The sequence below is a fragment of the Tachysurus fulvidraco genome, chromosome 3 (genome assembly GCF_022655615.1).
Source record: "Tachysurus fulvidraco isolate hzauxx_2018 chromosome 3, HZAU_PFXX_2.0, whole genome shotgun sequence".
NCBI classification, from domain to species: Eukaryota; Metazoa; Chordata; class Actinopteri; order Siluriformes; family Bagridae; genus Tachysurus; species Tachysurus fulvidraco.
Genome location: NC_062520.1, coordinates 19,693,483 through 19,709,678, shown reverse-complemented (window position 1 = coordinate 19,709,678; position 16,196 = coordinate 19,693,483). Strand labels below are relative to the sequence as shown.

The 16,196-nt window shown below is 36.9% G+C and overlaps 3 protein-coding genes across 7 annotated transcripts; 1 reads left to right on the top strand and 2 right to left on the bottom strand.

Annotated features, from left to right (window-relative positions):
- Positions 1-4,100: 4,100 nt before the first annotated feature.
- Positions 4,101-7,152, bottom strand: isg20l2 (interferon stimulated exonuclease gene 20-like 2). 4 transcript variants are annotated; one of them, XM_047811726.1, is made up of 4 exons: positions 6,932-7,152; positions 4,927-5,674; positions 4,611-4,811; positions 4,101-4,265 (listed from the first exon to the last, which is right to left on the bottom strand). In XM_047811726.1, the coding sequence occupies exons 2-4, from the start codon at positions 5,530-5,532 to the stop codon at positions 4,155-4,157; spliced, it is 918 nt and encodes a 305-aa protein (XP_047667682.1). In that variant the 5' UTR covers positions 5,533-5,674; positions 6,932-7,152; the 3' UTR covers positions 4,101-4,154. The 4 variants fall into 4 exon arrangements, with proteins under 4 accessions (XP_047667682.1, XP_047667680.1, XP_047667683.1 ...); XM_047811724.1 differs by lacking the exon at positions 6,932-7,152 and adding an exon at positions 6,316-6,453; XM_047811727.1 differs by lacking the exon at positions 6,932-7,152 and adding an exon at positions 6,255-6,300.
- mettl25b (methyltransferase like 25B) lies at positions 6,475-13,277 on the top strand. Of its 2 annotated transcripts, XM_027149408.2 has the most exons (8): positions 6,475-6,708; positions 6,898-7,016; positions 7,954-8,164; positions 8,247-8,309; positions 10,115-10,249; positions 10,344-11,215; positions 11,814-11,998; positions 12,172-13,275. In XM_027149408.2, the coding sequence occupies exons 1-8, from the start codon at positions 6,607-6,609 to the stop codon at positions 12,336-12,338; spliced, it is 1,854 nt and encodes a 617-aa protein (XP_027005209.2). In that variant the 5' UTR covers positions 6,475-6,606; the 3' UTR covers positions 12,339-13,275. The 2 variants fall into 2 exon arrangements, with proteins under 2 accessions (XP_027005209.2, XP_047667665.1); XM_047811709.1 differs by lacking the exon at positions 10,115-10,249 and having other exon boundaries at positions 12,172-13,277.
- A 356-nt stretch (positions 13,278-13,633) lies between these two features.
- On the bottom strand, positions 13,634-15,705 carry LOC113644497 (protein S100-A1-like). Its single transcript, XM_027149406.2, has 4 exons — positions 15,667-15,705; positions 15,282-15,412; positions 14,056-14,214; positions 13,634-13,880 (listed from the first exon to the last, which is right to left on the bottom strand). Exons 2-4 carry the CDS (start codon positions 15,348-15,350, stop codon positions 13,731-13,733), a joined length of 378 nt encoding a protein of 125 aa, XP_027005207.1. The 5' UTR covers positions 15,351-15,412; positions 15,667-15,705; the 3' UTR covers positions 13,634-13,730.
- Between the last annotated feature and the right edge of the window lie 491 nt (positions 15,706-16,196).

The window sequence follows — 16,196 nt, the reverse complement described above, 5'->3', positions numbered from 1 at the left end:
TCCTCCTGTAGGTGCTTTCATGGCGGTTTCAGTTGTGCTTCCTCCTCCTTTGGCAACATTAGAATAGAGCGTGCGGAGCATAATGCAATCTAGGGTCGCACACAACGAGTAAGGAAGATGCTTAGTGGAAATATATCGGAGTAAAAGTATACATTTTATCTAGGAAGTGTAGTGGAGTAAAAGTGAAAGTTGACAAATTTAAATAGTAATTTAAAGATAAGCAAATCTATGCAAATAACATAGATTATTAGGGGGCAATCCCGCAAAAGCACAAAGAGTGCAAATCCTTCTGAGCAAGCATTCATTATATTAAGGGCCCCTGTAGATCACCCAAAATAAATTAAACCGTTTTGGAAAAAGGAAACAAACAAAACCAAGCCCCAACATTACAACAAAACAAATATTCCTACTTAAATCTCTGCCATTTCAAAGTATTTTATTTGTCATATGCACAGATTGACAAGGAATACACATACACATAAATGACAACAATCACCAAATACATCCAAAATACTTACCAAAACTGGTCAGTTAAAGACTGGAAAAACTACAGGTGACCAACTGCCTAGTGTTTCTTGAATCTGTGCCCACTATAGCCTCAGATTCTTGACATGTCAGGCAGGAGTACACCCTGTACACCCTTTGTTTGCTGTGTTGTGCATTCTGGGATGTTTTACTGCTTTTGTGCCTGAAGAACTCCTGGGGACCCAGGAGCTGTGAAGTGGAAACGCCAACATTTGTGCCACCATGCTAATTGCAGTCCTTTTTAAAAACTGCACGTCTGAAGTTTCCTGTTGAGCTACAAAAACATGACCATGACAGAAAACAAGCAAGCAAACAAACAGAAAAATAGAGCACCTTGCAATTTTGTTTATTTGTCATGGGCTATTTAAAATGACTTGCCAGTACAACGTTATATAATTTATGTGTGCAGAGCTATATTATACTACTTTATATAATATAAAGTAGTCTCAAATCCTGCCAATGCCTTAACATCAGGTAAATGCATGAGAAAATCAGTCATATGTAGAGAAACACACAAACCGTGACTATTACATCTACATGAGAGAAGCATGTACACATCTAGATCTTCCTGTCCACCTACCCTGCCAAGCATTAAAAAATGTTCCAAATCAACAGACATCAGGCATTAGGTAAGCCTATAATCCAATGATCTGTATGTAATTCACATTCATCCTGATGCCCAGCTGCTGACTCGTTTGAGATTCATGTCTACAAATGTGGAAAAAAGAAATCCATTCGTGATTCATGTCAGTGGCAATAGAGGAACTGAGGTATCTAGTAGCAAACAGAATGAATGAGACAGCAGGGCGAATCTTCCTGGCTGCAGCTGGGTCATCCCAAAGAGAAGGAGGAGGGTGAATACAGCTTTGTATCCTTAATCTTGCAGCCTGAATATCAGACACTAGTGGAATTTAACATATAGGTTAAGCAGTGTTAGACAGGAAGGCTAACAGGACAGGGAAGCTTCCTTGCCAGCAGTGCCCTTAATCAGGCTAAGCAGCCAGGTGCATACTCTAAGGGGATCACAACCTCTACACTTTGACTCTGGAAAAAGTTGAGTAATTTTTCAGTAAGGAGTCGTCTAGCTGTATAAGCAGAGTGCTTCTGAATACATAAGAAGTGAAAGCAATTGCTGTTCAAGAGTAGCTGCACAATGTCCATGGTTAAGATCTTGGGATAGTTTGCAAAGTTAGTTGTTTTACACCTGAGATTTCTCTGGGTTATTCAGTCTCCTTTCATTTCCCAACAACATGCATGTATGCAGGATTGTCTAGAGTAGATTGCTCCTAGGTGTGTACAGTATCTGTGCATGGTGTGCTGTGATGGACTGGCATCAAATCCAGGGTGTATTCCTGACACAGTGATTCTAGGACAGGTTCCAGATCCATCATCACCCTGACCATGGAAAATGCAACTGCCTAATTATTGATTATAATTATTGTTGCTAAAGTGTTTCACTGCTGCAGATGGAAAAAGAGGGACTTCTTACACAAATGACCACATTTTGTTACTACAATTTAAACACATCACTTCTTGTGTAGATAAACTATTTATTTCACTTTCACTGAAAGGTTTGTATTGTCTTTTAATATACATTATAGTGAGAGATTGCCTTTAATATTTGGGTTGAGTTGGAGTTGGCATTATGCATTGAGGTAGTGTGTTTAAAAGGCACCTATTAAACCCAGACTTGTACAAAAGACTGTTGCAGAGTGAAGCACTAGAGTATACATCACAGCAAAGAAATTCTATCCAATAAATCAGTGGCAATAATTTACACCACTCTGGCTCACATTTGGAATTGTTCATGTTGATTTTAGGCTTCTGGGCAGCTGCTTAGCCATGGAAACACAACCTTGTTTAACTCCAGATGAACAGTTATTGCACTGATGCTGCTTGCACAAGCCGCTCGGAACACAGTGCTGATTGTTTCAGCTGAGGTCAAGCAAATTTTTTAGACTTTGTATTTTGAAACTCCTTCCCTGCTCTGGACCACGTTGTGGCTAAGTTGCTGTAACTCATAATAGACATTCATTATCTTTTATTGTTAACCATTTGCCACACTATAATAACCCCATAAAATTACCAAGCTCCCCATTTTAATATTGATTTTAAAGTTTTTGGGTTTTTTTTGTATGCAATGCTATCATGCATGGATATACATTATGATCTTACATCAGTATTTACCATTAAGACATCCACTGTAATGTACATCTTGCACTGTATTTGATGAAAGACTCATCACCAAGTAGAAATTCTGTTATATACAGTATGTTGGTGAAAAGTATTAACTTAAAAGACTTGGTATAAAAAAAAGCGTAGATTTAAAACCAAAACACAGCCTTAAATCAATTCTGAAGTAACTGTCAAACCTACCAGTGGTGTGCATATGAATGCTAAAAAACTATATTATTTAGGACACAACAAAATCTAGCATTCATATACTAACAATCTGCAAAATTACTAATTAGGTAAAATTTTTTGTTAATTTCAGACAGATACCAAAGCCACACATCTGCACACCATTCGGATTAGTGCACAGATAAAAATAGGTACAGTTAAGTAACCTTTCCATCAGCACCCACTGTTTCCAAACCACTACTAGGAAAGTATGAACTTCCATCAAGTGCCTTGCTTTAGCATACCACATGCACAGTTGTGTCTGCCATCACCTCGCCCCAGATGTTTTCCAGGCAAAATCGTTTGATTCCTCCAAAGGAAATATGAGACAATCTTCAGACATTCATTACACAAACTCAGTGATATTAAATATATGATCCAGTTGTTCCCTCTTAACAGCCTGGCAAATAAAACTTACAATTTAGTGTAATGTGTGTTAAACAAAAATGCTGAACAGCCTTTTCTTTGAGACCACCCTCTTAAAATAGATGGTCAATAGCTGACTCAGAATTCTATTTGCCAACTGTGAGGAACAGTTTAGCGACCACATTCTACACAAGCTAACTGTTATCCAAATATCAAAGCAGAAATGACAGTGATACATGATATGGAATGAATGACTAAGTGATGTATGAGTAGGATTTGAGGACAAGAGCTGCATGAATGATCCATTGAAGGATTGGTGACCGAAGAGTCTTGGGATATAGTTTACTCCTCTTGTGCAGAATTTATGAGAGCTAGAAAAATGCAAACCAAGTCTTAAAAAAAAAACGGATAGAGAGGGTGTGGAGACAAACCCACCCAGACGTTTCCAAACATGCTATCCGACACGTTGCAGTCCTGCTTTCTCACCACCACCCCATTTCCAGATGTGCTAACAACCTTTTTCCATACCTGACCCCCCCCAAACCACAACCAGACACCAACTGTATGCATGCATTAATGTATTTTCCACAACGAGATTTAGCAAATCTTGAATGCTGACTGAAAACAATGCTCAACAGATCTTTACTCATTGTAGTTTACTTTTTTGTTTTGTTTTTTAAATAACAAATTCAACATGTGGATTAAAAAACAGAAAAAGCCAGAAAAGTGTGGAAGCATAAAAATGTTTAAATTTGGTTATACAACTTTTTTTAAAATAATTAAAAGTAGACAGTTTAAAAGCTTAAAACTCATTTTTAAAAAATTTAACTTTAATTAAGAAAAACACTTGGCAGTTTTTTCCTTTATAAAGCAGTTCTTGAAGCCAAAGTCCTCTCCCATTCTACTGCTACTGTTTTATATAGCTCCATGGTGGCTTTTGCGTCTTCTACTGAAGAATGGCCCTTTTTTCCAGTCTGAGGACAAAAGAGAGGGGTTTTTTTTAGTTAAAGCCTCAAAAGATAGGAAAAAAGCAATTTTTAAATCAAATATATACATTTAGCTGAATAAAGAGTTTTACCATTCCAGGTTAGCTAAAACTGCATCATTCAATTGGACTTAGGATAAGAACATCTGCATGAACTAGTGATAAAAGTGGCACATGGAAAACTAGCAACACTACATAGTAGCAAAGGTAGCAAATCTGAACACACATGAAGCTGAAAGTGATTTAATTATAACTATTCCCCAAACATTTGCAAATTATTTGATGTAAACAGAATGGTCAGTAATTCCGTTTATTTATTTAATATCTGACGAACCTGTATCTTCTTGTTCAACAGAAGCTTTGTCAGGGTCTTCAGGGAGGCAGGTTGGTTTTCAGGAAGACCAGCTTTCTGATTCAGAATGGGAATCCGTGAGGTGTCTCGCAATAAGTGGACAGGATGGGAATATTTCAAAACCTTAAAATCATTCTGAATAGCATGGCCCACAACCACTTTCCCAGTGAGGATGTTTAAAATCTGTAAGCAAATATTTATTTAGAATTACTTTTCTGCAGCTTAACAATTTAGGAGAAATGCACTGCATGTTGCCAATTATGAAACAAGAAAATATAACAAAGCTTTACTTCTTTACCTCTCTCTGGGCTTGTTCAAAGGGTGTTGCTTTACGAAGATCATGCCATCTTATTCCACTCCACCGAGTGCGAAGATCTGTGACTGGATTAACCGGCTTGATGAATTTGTCATAAATTACATCCCCATCATAGGAGACTATGCTGCAGCGGGCCAGTTCACTGCAATGACCTTTGAGACCTGTCCCTACCATCTCACAGTCAAGGGCGACATATTTCAACGGGTTGAGCAATGCTGAACTGGATCCTGCTTTAGATGTTGACTTTGAAGCCACTGAAAATTCCTTGATGGTTGCAGAGTTTCCATGGTGGGCCTGCATGGTATTGGAGGGATTTGTGGACAATTCGGGCTTTAGAGTAGTAAATTTGGGGAAAACAGCACTGGGTTGTGCATGGTCATTTCTTTTCCTTTCTTTTTGCAATTTCTCTCTTTTGTCTTTTCCTTTTTGGGTGTTATTTTTGTTTTGCTTGTTATTCAGAAACCCCTTATGCTCCAGGTAGCGCCTCTTTCTAAGAAATTGTTGGTGTCTGGCGTTACCGCTGGGTTTCTCTTGGCTCTCGTTATGGCCAGGGCCACTGAAGTTCAAGTTAAGAGTAAGTTCGGACATAGTTGAACAAAAAGCAAGATTCCACAGGAATAACTGCAATGTTTTGAGAAGTTCTGTTCATTACAGGGTAGAGATGTTATATCCAGCAGTGATGCTTAGCAGAACTGCTTATTTAGCCCTTGCACATGGACGTCCTGTGCATCTTGAAAAGAAAGAACGGTACAATATTGATAAGACGTTAATAAGTAGTTCATGTTAACGTTAATATATTGTCGTTGTATTGCTCGCTTGTCTTTTACCAAAAGTATATTCATTTGTTTATTTTAACCTGCTTTCTATTTATGCTGCCTCTATCTATTCTCTTTAACCACTCACTTAAAAACATTTACTTATCTTGTAAAACACCTATTTTTGTTCTTCTTGTTAGACTAAATATTGTATATTGTAACTAAGTTAACTTAAAAGCCTTAAAAGTGTCAGGTGTTACATCAGAACTGAACAACAGAACTCTATCACAATAAGTGCTGAATTAATAGACAATAAGTAATTACATAACGAATACTTTGGTAAAAGTTGAATGAAACATCGACACGTTTTTAGTTCTTGGCCCTGTATAAACCAGAGTTAACTAGCTAGTTTTAAAGAGATAAAGTTAGAGTGTTAAATAAACAAAGTATAAACAGAAAAAACTAAATTAGCTAATGGTAAGTTTCTAGATAACAAATCTTTCGATTGTATTCTGTGTGTTTAACTCCCATGCTCTGTTCTGCTAAACGATTTACCTCTATGTTTATGTTTTACAACAAAATAAACATAGCTAAAATTTAGCTATTTTAAATGTACCTTTCTTTCCATGTGCTCGAGTCGGGCTAAAGTACACTTCCGGGTTGGAGGGCAGGCTTCTCTATAGGCCGAATCCCAAATAAGCCTTTACTCTTGATATAGTGCACTACATGTCTCGTATAAAGCATAGCCTTCTACACACAATGTAGTGCACATGATTGAGCCACTAGGTCACTATATCGTATTGAACCGTGGTTTTAGCAACTCGAGCTATGGTGCTCGGATATTAAACTAGATTCTTGATGTAAACTCTGTTCATTAAAAAGCAAGAGAAGAAGAAGAGAGGAGAAAATGTTTTCAGTTACACTTTCAGAGCAGCAGCAGAAAGTCTTAGCAAAGAGCCTTGTCTTGTTCCTCTCGAGATATAAACACATATCCGACTCTTACATTATTGTAATTTGCAATTTTTAATCTTAATAATAATAATAATAATAATAATAATAATAATAATAATAGTCTCATTAAAATCATTCTAAATGTAGCTCCAGTGTTAGAGCTATGTGGGATGTTGGTATTACAGGGATTAAGCTTTATAATTCCTGAAATGTTGGAACATTGTTTAACTGTATTATTTATTCTCAGGAGTTTTTCAGTGAGAATCTGTGGGAAACATTACCTGAAGGATGGCAGAAAGCCTTGAGAGATTTATCACCACCTCAGGTAGCAGACCTGCTGCTTCACAGAGACCCCCGGTACAGGGTGTAAGTATAAACTGGTATAAACCGGTGTACACATATATGGCAGATGTAGTAGTCCCTGTCTAAAAGGGGCATCAGTTTAGGGACATCAGTATTGGCATCCACATTAACAGACTTCGGCCTGGTCCAGGTTATGCTGCACTTCTGTGTGAACAAGTGCAACAGCACCACCAATGGGATTTTTGGAGAATTGTGTATTGTCAGGCTGCTGCACTCTTATGAGTAGTGATATTGCGCATGCGCAGTCCATCCTGTATCACTTTGTAATGCATACAAACTATCCTTTCTATGCAAGGCATTTCTGTAACCGTGCAAACATTTAAAGATACACACAGTTACAAGATGGTAGTATTGTGTACTTGGTTTGTGTGTCCTCGCTAACCACATACGGTGGTGTTAGTGCTACTCACTATTTTCCTTTCTAGCACTTAATATCTCATATGCATGCACATTGGCTGGCCTGATTTATTTCTTGCCCAGATTGTAATTGACAGCTGTGTAAGGTGATTACACAGAACAAAATGTCATGTCATGAGTCCGTATGCTGACCGTAACATATCCTCAGAATTTATTGAGAAGACACATGCAAATTAGAGTCTCTCGTGGATAAGGTGGATTATTTCATAGATTATTCTTTTCCCCTAAAATGCCTTTGTATATCTAAATGCATTCTTTATTAAAAATATTTTTCTTTAAACCAAACCATTCTTAATTATGCTATGGATGAGACCTCATTACATAATGCCTTGAGCATCATTAATTACTTCACTGCAGAGCTATTAATAGATATTATAGATAGATTTTATCCATTAGTTCTAATGCCATGATCACTGAGTATAAAACCTTTTTTTGTAGTATCTTCCGACTCAGCCCTAAAATAACACATTAAAACATGTTATTGCTGCAATATTGTGTTTCATAACATTTTGATATTTTTAAGCTACCCTTCTGTCTGGCCGCTATCATTGCTGGCACTAAGAGCCACAGCTCACACACTGGCATTTCCTCGGATGTCTTCAGCCCACCAGTCCAAGGACACAGTAAAGCTAGATGAATTTCCCTCGAACAGCAGTCAAAGCTCTCTGCTTGGCCATATCTTCCGCAAACATGTGAAACCCAAGAAACAACATGAGATTCGTAAGCTTGGCATGGTACGTAATTTCATAATGTGTCTTTATTTATTCATTATTATTGAATGAACAGCTAAAATTATTTTTCTCCAATTTATTTCAGTTGGTTAAACAGCTGTGTGACCAGACTCAGTGTAGCAGTGTGGTTGATGTTGGGTCTGGGCAGGTAAATCTTCTATCACTTTCTGGTTAACTTTACTTTGGTTTATACTCAAAAAAAATGTGGATGCTCACCAAATATCTGAGGCGTGGTTCAGCACCTTGTTGATAAGAGAGGTCAGAGGAAATTGTCAGGTGGTCTGAGCTGCCAGGAAGGATATAGTTCAATTCAATTCAAGTTTATTTGTATAGTGCTTTTTACAATAGACATTGTCTCAAAGCAGCTTTACAGAACATAAACATAGAGCAGAAGGTAAACATAATTAATGATAAAGGAAATAACGAATAATAAAAGTAAAAGAATTGACAGAATAAAAAATTCTACATTATTATTAGATATAAATAATATAGTTCCTATTAAAATGTATAGCAAGTCTATATTCACTTTTAACTCTAGCATTCCATATTTAATGACGACTCAAGGAACAACCTCATCTGAAAGCATTATGGTGCAGTTAAAATTTATTGCCAGTTTATACATCAAGTATTTCTGGTCCACTAATTTGATTGGACAAGCTCTGAAATATCTGTGTGCTGACATTTAGTATGATACAATTCGTACATTTTGATGTTTCATCATTATTTGTTTGTGTTTGCTACATAAAATTACAATTCTAGCAATAAATTATTACTTTGAAATAATGCGCTAACATCAATCTGTCCCTCTGTCATGTGGCTTCTTTACAAATTATTTTTGTTGACAGAGCAAAAATGAACAAAATATTTGCTTCTTCAATTGCATCTCAATTGCCACTTACTTTTTTGTTTAAGAAACTGTTGTATCAAAGTAATATCAAACTCACAGTTGCACTGTTGTTCTATATATCACAGCCAATGTGTTTGTGCGACATTAAAGGTAGGGTCTCTGTTGTTTGAAAGCCAATGTTGACATTTGAAATCACCAAAACAAACACGCCCCTAACCCAAATGGGTCCCATCCCTGTATTGATAGCTCCGCCCACACATACATACGTAACCCAGGCAACTAATGGAAAGAAATGTGTCTTTATCATAGCTGAAGGGAAGAACAATATGATTACAGATAAACAAACAAGCAAAATGACACACAAGCATAATCATGCAAAGGACGGCATATATTAGTTCTTGTAACAAAGCAAAACCACCTTACTCACCTATCGAGAAGGAAAACAGCGCCTCGGTGTCTTAAGTAAAATTGGCCGCATATTCACAGATTGGAGTTTCCAGAGTCAATAACTCCTGAGCTAAACGCTGTTACTAGCAAAACACGGTTGTAGCTGCCTCTCTACATTACTACGATAGAAAATAGGTGTTATTTGTGTAGTAACAGCGTTTAGCTCAGGAGTTATTGACTCAGGAAACTCCGATCTGTGAATATGCGGCCAATTTCCCGCTCCTTCAGTTCTCTCCAGCGCTGGAAAGCTGATCCTATATTAACACGTTCTACTTCGTGCCTTATCGTAAGCCTTTCTTCTTTCTTTGTTTTTATCCTCCATGTCAATGTTAAAACCGCTTTCTGCTAATGTCACCCATGCTCACTGAACACTCTCTCCGCCCATATTGACAGGAGCCGCCCCTTTCTGCTCATTGGCTACACGTTAGTTTTGTTTTTGTTTAGTTTGTCGTCCCGACTCAGTTTTCTGAAGCATTTCTCAAACAACGGAGACCCTACCTATAAGTGAAACAAAGCATGAATAAAATGTTCCAAAAAACAAACAAACTATGTACTAGAAATTAGTAAATAAGGTGTGAAAGCAGCCTTATAATTTGTTGTTTTGAGTCTGTTATACTTTTGGACTGTTGAGAACTAGTAAGTGTCTTATTCCATCATAGGGCCATTTGACCCGTTTTCTGTCATTTGGACTTGGCCTGAATGTTACTGCTGTTGAGGCTGATCCCAATCTAGTTTTCATGGCCTCTAAATTTGATGGACAGCTCCTGTCGACAATGGCCAAAGAGAGTCGTAAAGTATTGTTTTAACCTTCGCATTATGTTTCATCTATAATTAAACAAAGGGAAAAAAGTACTGAGTAACTGCTTTTGCAATTTTTCACTTTTTCAGACAGGCATCAGTCACACAGCACTTGATCCTGTACCCCGGCATGTGGTTGGCTGGATTAACCCCAGAGACACCTGGGAGTCTTTCCTTCAGCAGTTGGGGGAAAGGGAGAAAAACAGTGAGAGTTACCCAGCCACGGCAGGATCATGTAAAAAGAGACAGCGGGTATCGATGACATCAGACAAGGAACGTGAGCTTGAAACGGAGCTCGTTTGTGGAAGCCAGCACTTGTGCACAGGGGACTGCAGCTTGGTAGCTTATGTTGATGAGAATCCTGCTAGGTCTGCTCTTCTACAACATGAAAAGGAAAGCAATGACTGTGTAGCTCGGTCAGACACTGTTATGGCAGAATTTCACCTACAAACTGGTTTTGGATGGGATTCATCCACGCATCCTGAGGTCTGCTCTAGTGTTAAAGAACCAGTGTGTTCAGATTTTGTACTGACTGGACTTCATGCTTGCGGTGACCTTAGTGCTACTCTTCTTCGCCATTTTGCTAACTGCCCCCATGTTCAAGGAATCACCTCTGTAGCCTGCTGCTATATGAAAATCACTACCGAGGAGAACCCTACACCTCCTGGAGTCATCATCCCATCTCTGTCTGAAAACACAAATGAAGTGTCACAAGCAGAATATGGCTACCCGATGAGTGATTGGGTGAGACGGTTGCCCGGACATGAGCTATCTTATAAGGCTCGTGAGGGAGCGTGCCATGCAATCGAGGACTATCTCCATAGGTTGAGAGATGAGAGCTCGTTGCTGAAAACGCACTGCTACCGAGCTGCCCTGGAGAGCATCATCAGAGCAGAGAGGCCTCAGCTACGCAGAGCAGGCATCCAGACCATTAAAAAGGCCCATATGCTGTCATTTGCAGAGTCAGTATCATTCCATCTTTAAATCTTTAAAAATTAATGGGATTTTGTAAGTCAAGCAGAATTGATTTTGTTCTGTAACCTTTCTTCAAGATCAGTTCAGGCTAGATCAGCTCCTACACAACATGCAGAACTAATGCACCGATGAAAAGTGATCAAAAATTCTGTTTGCTTCAACTGCTTTGGTCAGAACACACTTTTAGACATTGTAGTCCGGCCCATGGAGCTAATAGTTATGATCTAGGCACTAGAAATGTTTACACACCCACATTCTAATTATTTTTTTATTTCTAAGCTAGAAAGAAATCTTTTTTTTACTCAGTGAGCTTGAGCTTTTTTTACTCAGTGAGCTTCAACTTCAGTTCTAAAATGACAATATCAAAAGTGTTCTTTTACAACCGTCATCCTTGGAGGGATTTTATTGTTCTTCAGAGTTGGCATGTATTAAACTGACCACAAAATTTGTACAACGAATCCAGTAACCTGTGCAATTACTAAAATAATCATAGGCTAAAGATAATTTTTTTGTAAAGAGTGCAGTTAAATTCGATCATATTTTGTCTCTGAGACAACAGAGCTTATTGCTTACTTGTTTTTATAGGTATGCCCGTCTGGGGCTCACCCGTGTTGGTTTGCCTGCTGACCTGACATTTGACCCTGTAAATGTGGAAGGCCTGCTGGAGCAACAGGGCAGAGTGGTGGTATATTTCAGCCTTGCTTTGTTGCTGGCTCCAGTTGTGGAGACTCTGGTCCTCCTCGACAGAATGCTCTTTCTACAGGAGAGAGGTGAGCATTTGGGAAGACAGGGGCTTTAGCTAACTAGTTCAGTATATTACTTACTCAAATAATTGTTTACAATAATAATTGTTGATTATCATCTAATCATTGAACAACCTGAATTAATTTCTTCAGTGGTATAAATGCAGTTTTATAGATAATGTGAAAATTAATATTCACAGGTTTTCAAAGCCATCTGATTCCATTGTTTGATCCAGCACTTTCACCACGAAATTTTGTGCTGGTGGCAATGAAACCAAAAAAAGATGGAGAAGAGGTCATACAGCAGAACAGTTCACACCAGTCATCTGCAATCACTGCCCAGAATCCCCAAAATGTCCAAGACTGAATATGCTTAAAGGGAAAGTGCACTGATGGGTCTTGTGTATTTATTAGTGACATTGTTTTGCCAAAATGCAGTGTTCTGAAATTTAAATCACTTTTTTAAACCTGATGACAAGTATTTTCTGTTGAGTAGTATTGACATTTTATGTTTTTATCTGCTTTATTGACCAAAAGTTCAAGAGTTTGGGAATAAGACCAAATCTTTCTAGAAATGTGAAATCTCTCTAAATGTATGCCCATTGATTGTATGCACAGTGATTCTATTTTTTTACATAGCTTTTCTAAACACATTGTTTTCTCTGTCATTTTCTTAGCAATTATCTAGGACAAAAATCTGGCGGAAAAAAAAAATCCTCTTTGCCCTACAGAGGAACTGTACAGTCTCCAACAGTTTTTTTCATAGTTACCAGAGTGAATGTGTTATACAAGTTGTTTTACATTAATGCCTCTGATTAATTACCTGGCTTGATACACAATTAACATATTGTGAGTACTTAAACCATTATCTGTGTATTCAGTTACGTAAGAGCTGCTGAGTGGGTGGCCTTTGACTAGCAGGCTTTGCCTGAGACCTAAAAGTATTAATGAAGGTATCAGAGCTCAGGATCTCTGGTACATCTCATAAAACATTTAGAATGGCACAGATATGAACCTACTATAGCATTTTATGCAGAATCAAAAATAGAAACAGCTTGACTGAAGTAATGAAAGACTATATTTAATGAACTGTTTCCTCTGCCAATTTCTGAATTATAAAAAAACTAATTTATTTTTTTCACTTATGCATGGAAGTGTGTCATTAGCAGCAGTATACTTCAACTCCAGGCACTGGTTCATTACAGGTGATTTGTATTATATGTTGTATGTGTAGCCATGTGAATGTACATTTTGTTTTATTTCTTTTAATTAAAAACAGCGTTTCATCACAAAAATGGCTACAGATATTTCATATCCCTGATCATACACATTACATACACACACATGTTTATAATATAATTACCCACTACTGATTGCCATTCCAACAGTAGACCGAGTTGGTGAAGAAAACTATCTAGATACCCATCGGCTGTTCAGCATGTTAGGAGTACATGCTGCATCTCAGATTAAAGCTTTAATAATGATATTATTTAACAAGTCAATTTAATTCTTAAGTAAAATCTAAATATCAGCCCACAGTTTTACATTTCTTTGATGGGCAACACAGTCAAGTATATGTTACTAGGGTTGTGAAACAAAGCTTTTAAATGCAGAAACGGAAGATTATTAAGCCTAAAGCTGAAAAAATGTACAAGAAGTCAATTACATATTAATTTTTTTATAAGTAAAGAACACTCAAGTATGATACATCACATATGTTTCTGTGCAGGAGAGAGAGTCCAGATGACCTGATCAGGCATCAGTTTTTCATACACTCAACAAAGAAATCATTGCATGCCACAGTAAGTGCCGCCACCAGAATTACAAATTCGTGGAAGTCCACCTCTCCATCTCGGTTCTGATCAAGATCATTTATTATCTTCTCCACAACCAGTGGATCTTTGCTTGCCTAGAAAGAAAGTAAACTTGGAATCAGAGACAATCTAGATTTAAATGGGATTTAAATATTAAGAAACAATTTGAAAAGGATTTATCAAAAGGATGAAACATTTGGTTCACAAATAGCCGAAACTATTTGGTTAATATGTTTCAGTGTAATTAAATTCTTTGGGAAATGAACTCACAGCCAAGAAAACACTTAGTTCTCCTTGGAGAAGACTCTTCAGCTCAGCTTTACTCAGTTTGTATTTGTCCCCTTCCTTGGACGAATATGCGTGGAACACTTTGATAAGGGTCTCCATTGCATTTTCCAACTGAGATGCCATGTTTTCTACTGTCAAGATCTGTATAAAACATAAAGGTTAAAGGGATTTGGCTACTGAAATTCTGTAGCCAAATCAATGCACCATGCAGTTGTATGTGATGCTTTAGGACAAGGAACAGGGTTTTTTTTTTTTTTTTGTCACCTATAACCAAAAAGAAAACCCCCAAAATAAGCAAACAAATAAATAAATAAACCCGAAAAGCAAAATCATGCTTAGTTTTGCATTTGTTCATTAAATATAAAAAAAGAGACAACCATATTAGGCTGCTTTACAAATGGAACAGCTTTTCTTTGAAAGTGAGCCTAAAATTGCTTTATTAAATTCATGGATCATTCAAGTATCAAAATACAAAACATAAAACATGTTTAACTAGCACAGTATTTTCAAATTCAAGTCAAATGTCTAGTCCAAATAACTGATGTTCAGTGCAGATATGAATCAGTAATGTATTTTTTCTGTATATAGTTTAAAAGTTTAAGATTAACAAAGAAAAAAGTTCATAAAAAATTTTATGAACAAATTGTGCTCATGTGTAAGTGATCAGCCAGCCTCATGTGTAAGTGAACAGCCAGAAATCAAATAAAGACAAAAGAAGTTGGTATAGCCTAATTTAAACAAACAATATAAGTTAAAGCTTTCCCCATTAACATCTATACATGGATCTTAACATTTATTAGTAATGGTGTTTTTATTAGTAAAACCATCAAAACATAATTATTTAACTTAACTTTAACATTTTTAACATTAATAATGTTTTAATTATTTCATTATTTTTATTATTTAAGCCACACTAAATTTATTTAGAAAAATGTCTCAGTTGTGAATTTTGCTGTCTAGACCACATTATTTTTAAGCAATGGACAATCAGCATTATTGTGCAGTTTACTGTAGTTTGTATTTAAAAAATGCTAGTAAGACAATGGCAAATCCTTATACTGAATGCTATGCAAATTTATTTGCAAATAAATTGCCACTAACTACTTTTTTCTATGATTCTAATCCATTACAAACTGGTTACCTTACATCTCTGAGTGTTATCTGGTCTATTGAGTTACACTAACAAATTGAGAAATTTGTTATCTTACCGAGAAAGGGAAAGCCGCAGTTGACACCTGAGGAGATTCACTGTCTCTTCTTTCTAGCATCTCATGCATTAAATGGCAGCAGCTTACAGTGTACCTCTGCCTTGGCTCCTTATAGGACAAAGCTCCTCCTACTGCCAGGAATAATTAAAAAATTAGAAGGGCTACAATCCTCTATGCTAAATATTTATGCTAAATTGTATAAGTAGACCATGGCTAGAGTGAAGATTGAATCCTAGAACATGCTCAGATATCAGAAACTATTATAAATAGTAATAAATTGTAAAAGGCTCAAAAAAATTATTGCTGTGCTAAATAGCATGCACAATGCTGAAAATGGATTGGAGGCTTTCCAAAATCATATTCAATGTAAACATAGAACTGCTACCCCATGTAAGGGCTTCTTTTAGATGTGAGGCACAACATAGACCTGGCTTTGTACCTGACCTCACTTACACCATCAGATCACCCCATTTTCTCTTTCACACATATTGAGCTAACTGAAGATTCTCCAGAAGGTGGAGCTATTACCAACTCAAGCAGATTTTTTTCATGCCTTCATCATTGTTATTGGAAAACCAGAACATGAATATACACCATTGGGAACTCATGAAGGTGTAATATATAATCAATTTACACATATTGAATTCTTGCATCTACTCACCTCACGTTTATCCATTTACTTGTGACACACTTGAATCTGCTAATCATGGCTTCTCACAAAGCATTTCCCAAAACAGATTCTTAAATCAACTTATTGATTTTGACGAGTTCTTCCATAACCTTAATCTTCATGCATTTAATGATGTTAATGTCACTGATATTTGGTGTACCTAATCTGGTAAATGATTTGCAATCTATTCAAACATTGACTGAATTTCTACAAGAAGACTATTTTTGTAAAGTATTTACTGTATA

Excerpts from the sequence above, each read along its gene's own strand:
- isg20l2 (XM_047811726.1), bottom strand. The coding sequence starts at position 5,532 with ATGTCCGAACTTACTCTTAACTTGAACTTCAGTGGCCCTGGCCATAAC. Across the intron at positions 4,812-4,926 it reads TTGAACAAGCCCAGAGAGAG|ATTTTAAACATCCTCACTGG; the intron begins GTAAAGAAGTAA and ends ATTTGCTTACAG. Across the intron at positions 4,266-4,610 it reads TGTTGAACAAGAAGATACAG|ACTGGAAAAAAGGGCCATTC; the intron begins GTTCGTCAGATA and ends TTTTGTCCTCAG.
- mettl25b (XM_027149408.2), top strand. The coding sequence starts at position 6,607 with ATGTTTTCAGTTACACTTTCAGAGCAGCAGCAGAAAGTCTTAGCAAAG. Across the intron at positions 7,017-7,953 it reads AGAGACCCCCGGTACAGGGT|CTACCCTTCTGTCTGGCCGC; the intron begins GTAAGTATAAAC and ends GATATTTTTAAG. Across the intron at positions 8,165-8,246 it reads AGATTCGTAAGCTTGGCATG|TTGGTTAAACAGCTGTGTGA; the intron begins GTACGTAATTTC and ends AATTTATTTCAG.
- LOC113644497 (XM_027149406.2), bottom strand. The coding sequence starts at position 15,350 with ATGCATGAGATGCTAGAAAGAAGAGACAGTGAATCTCCTCAGGTGTCA. Across the intron at positions 14,215-15,281 it reads CTGCGGCTTTCCCTTTCTCG|ATCTTGACAGTAGAAAACAT; the intron begins GTAAGATAACAA and ends TGTTTTATACAG. Across the intron at positions 13,881-14,055 it reads AACTAAGTGTTTTCTTGGCT|GCAAGCAAAGATCCACTGGT; the intron begins GTGAGTTCATTT and ends CTTTCTTTCTAG.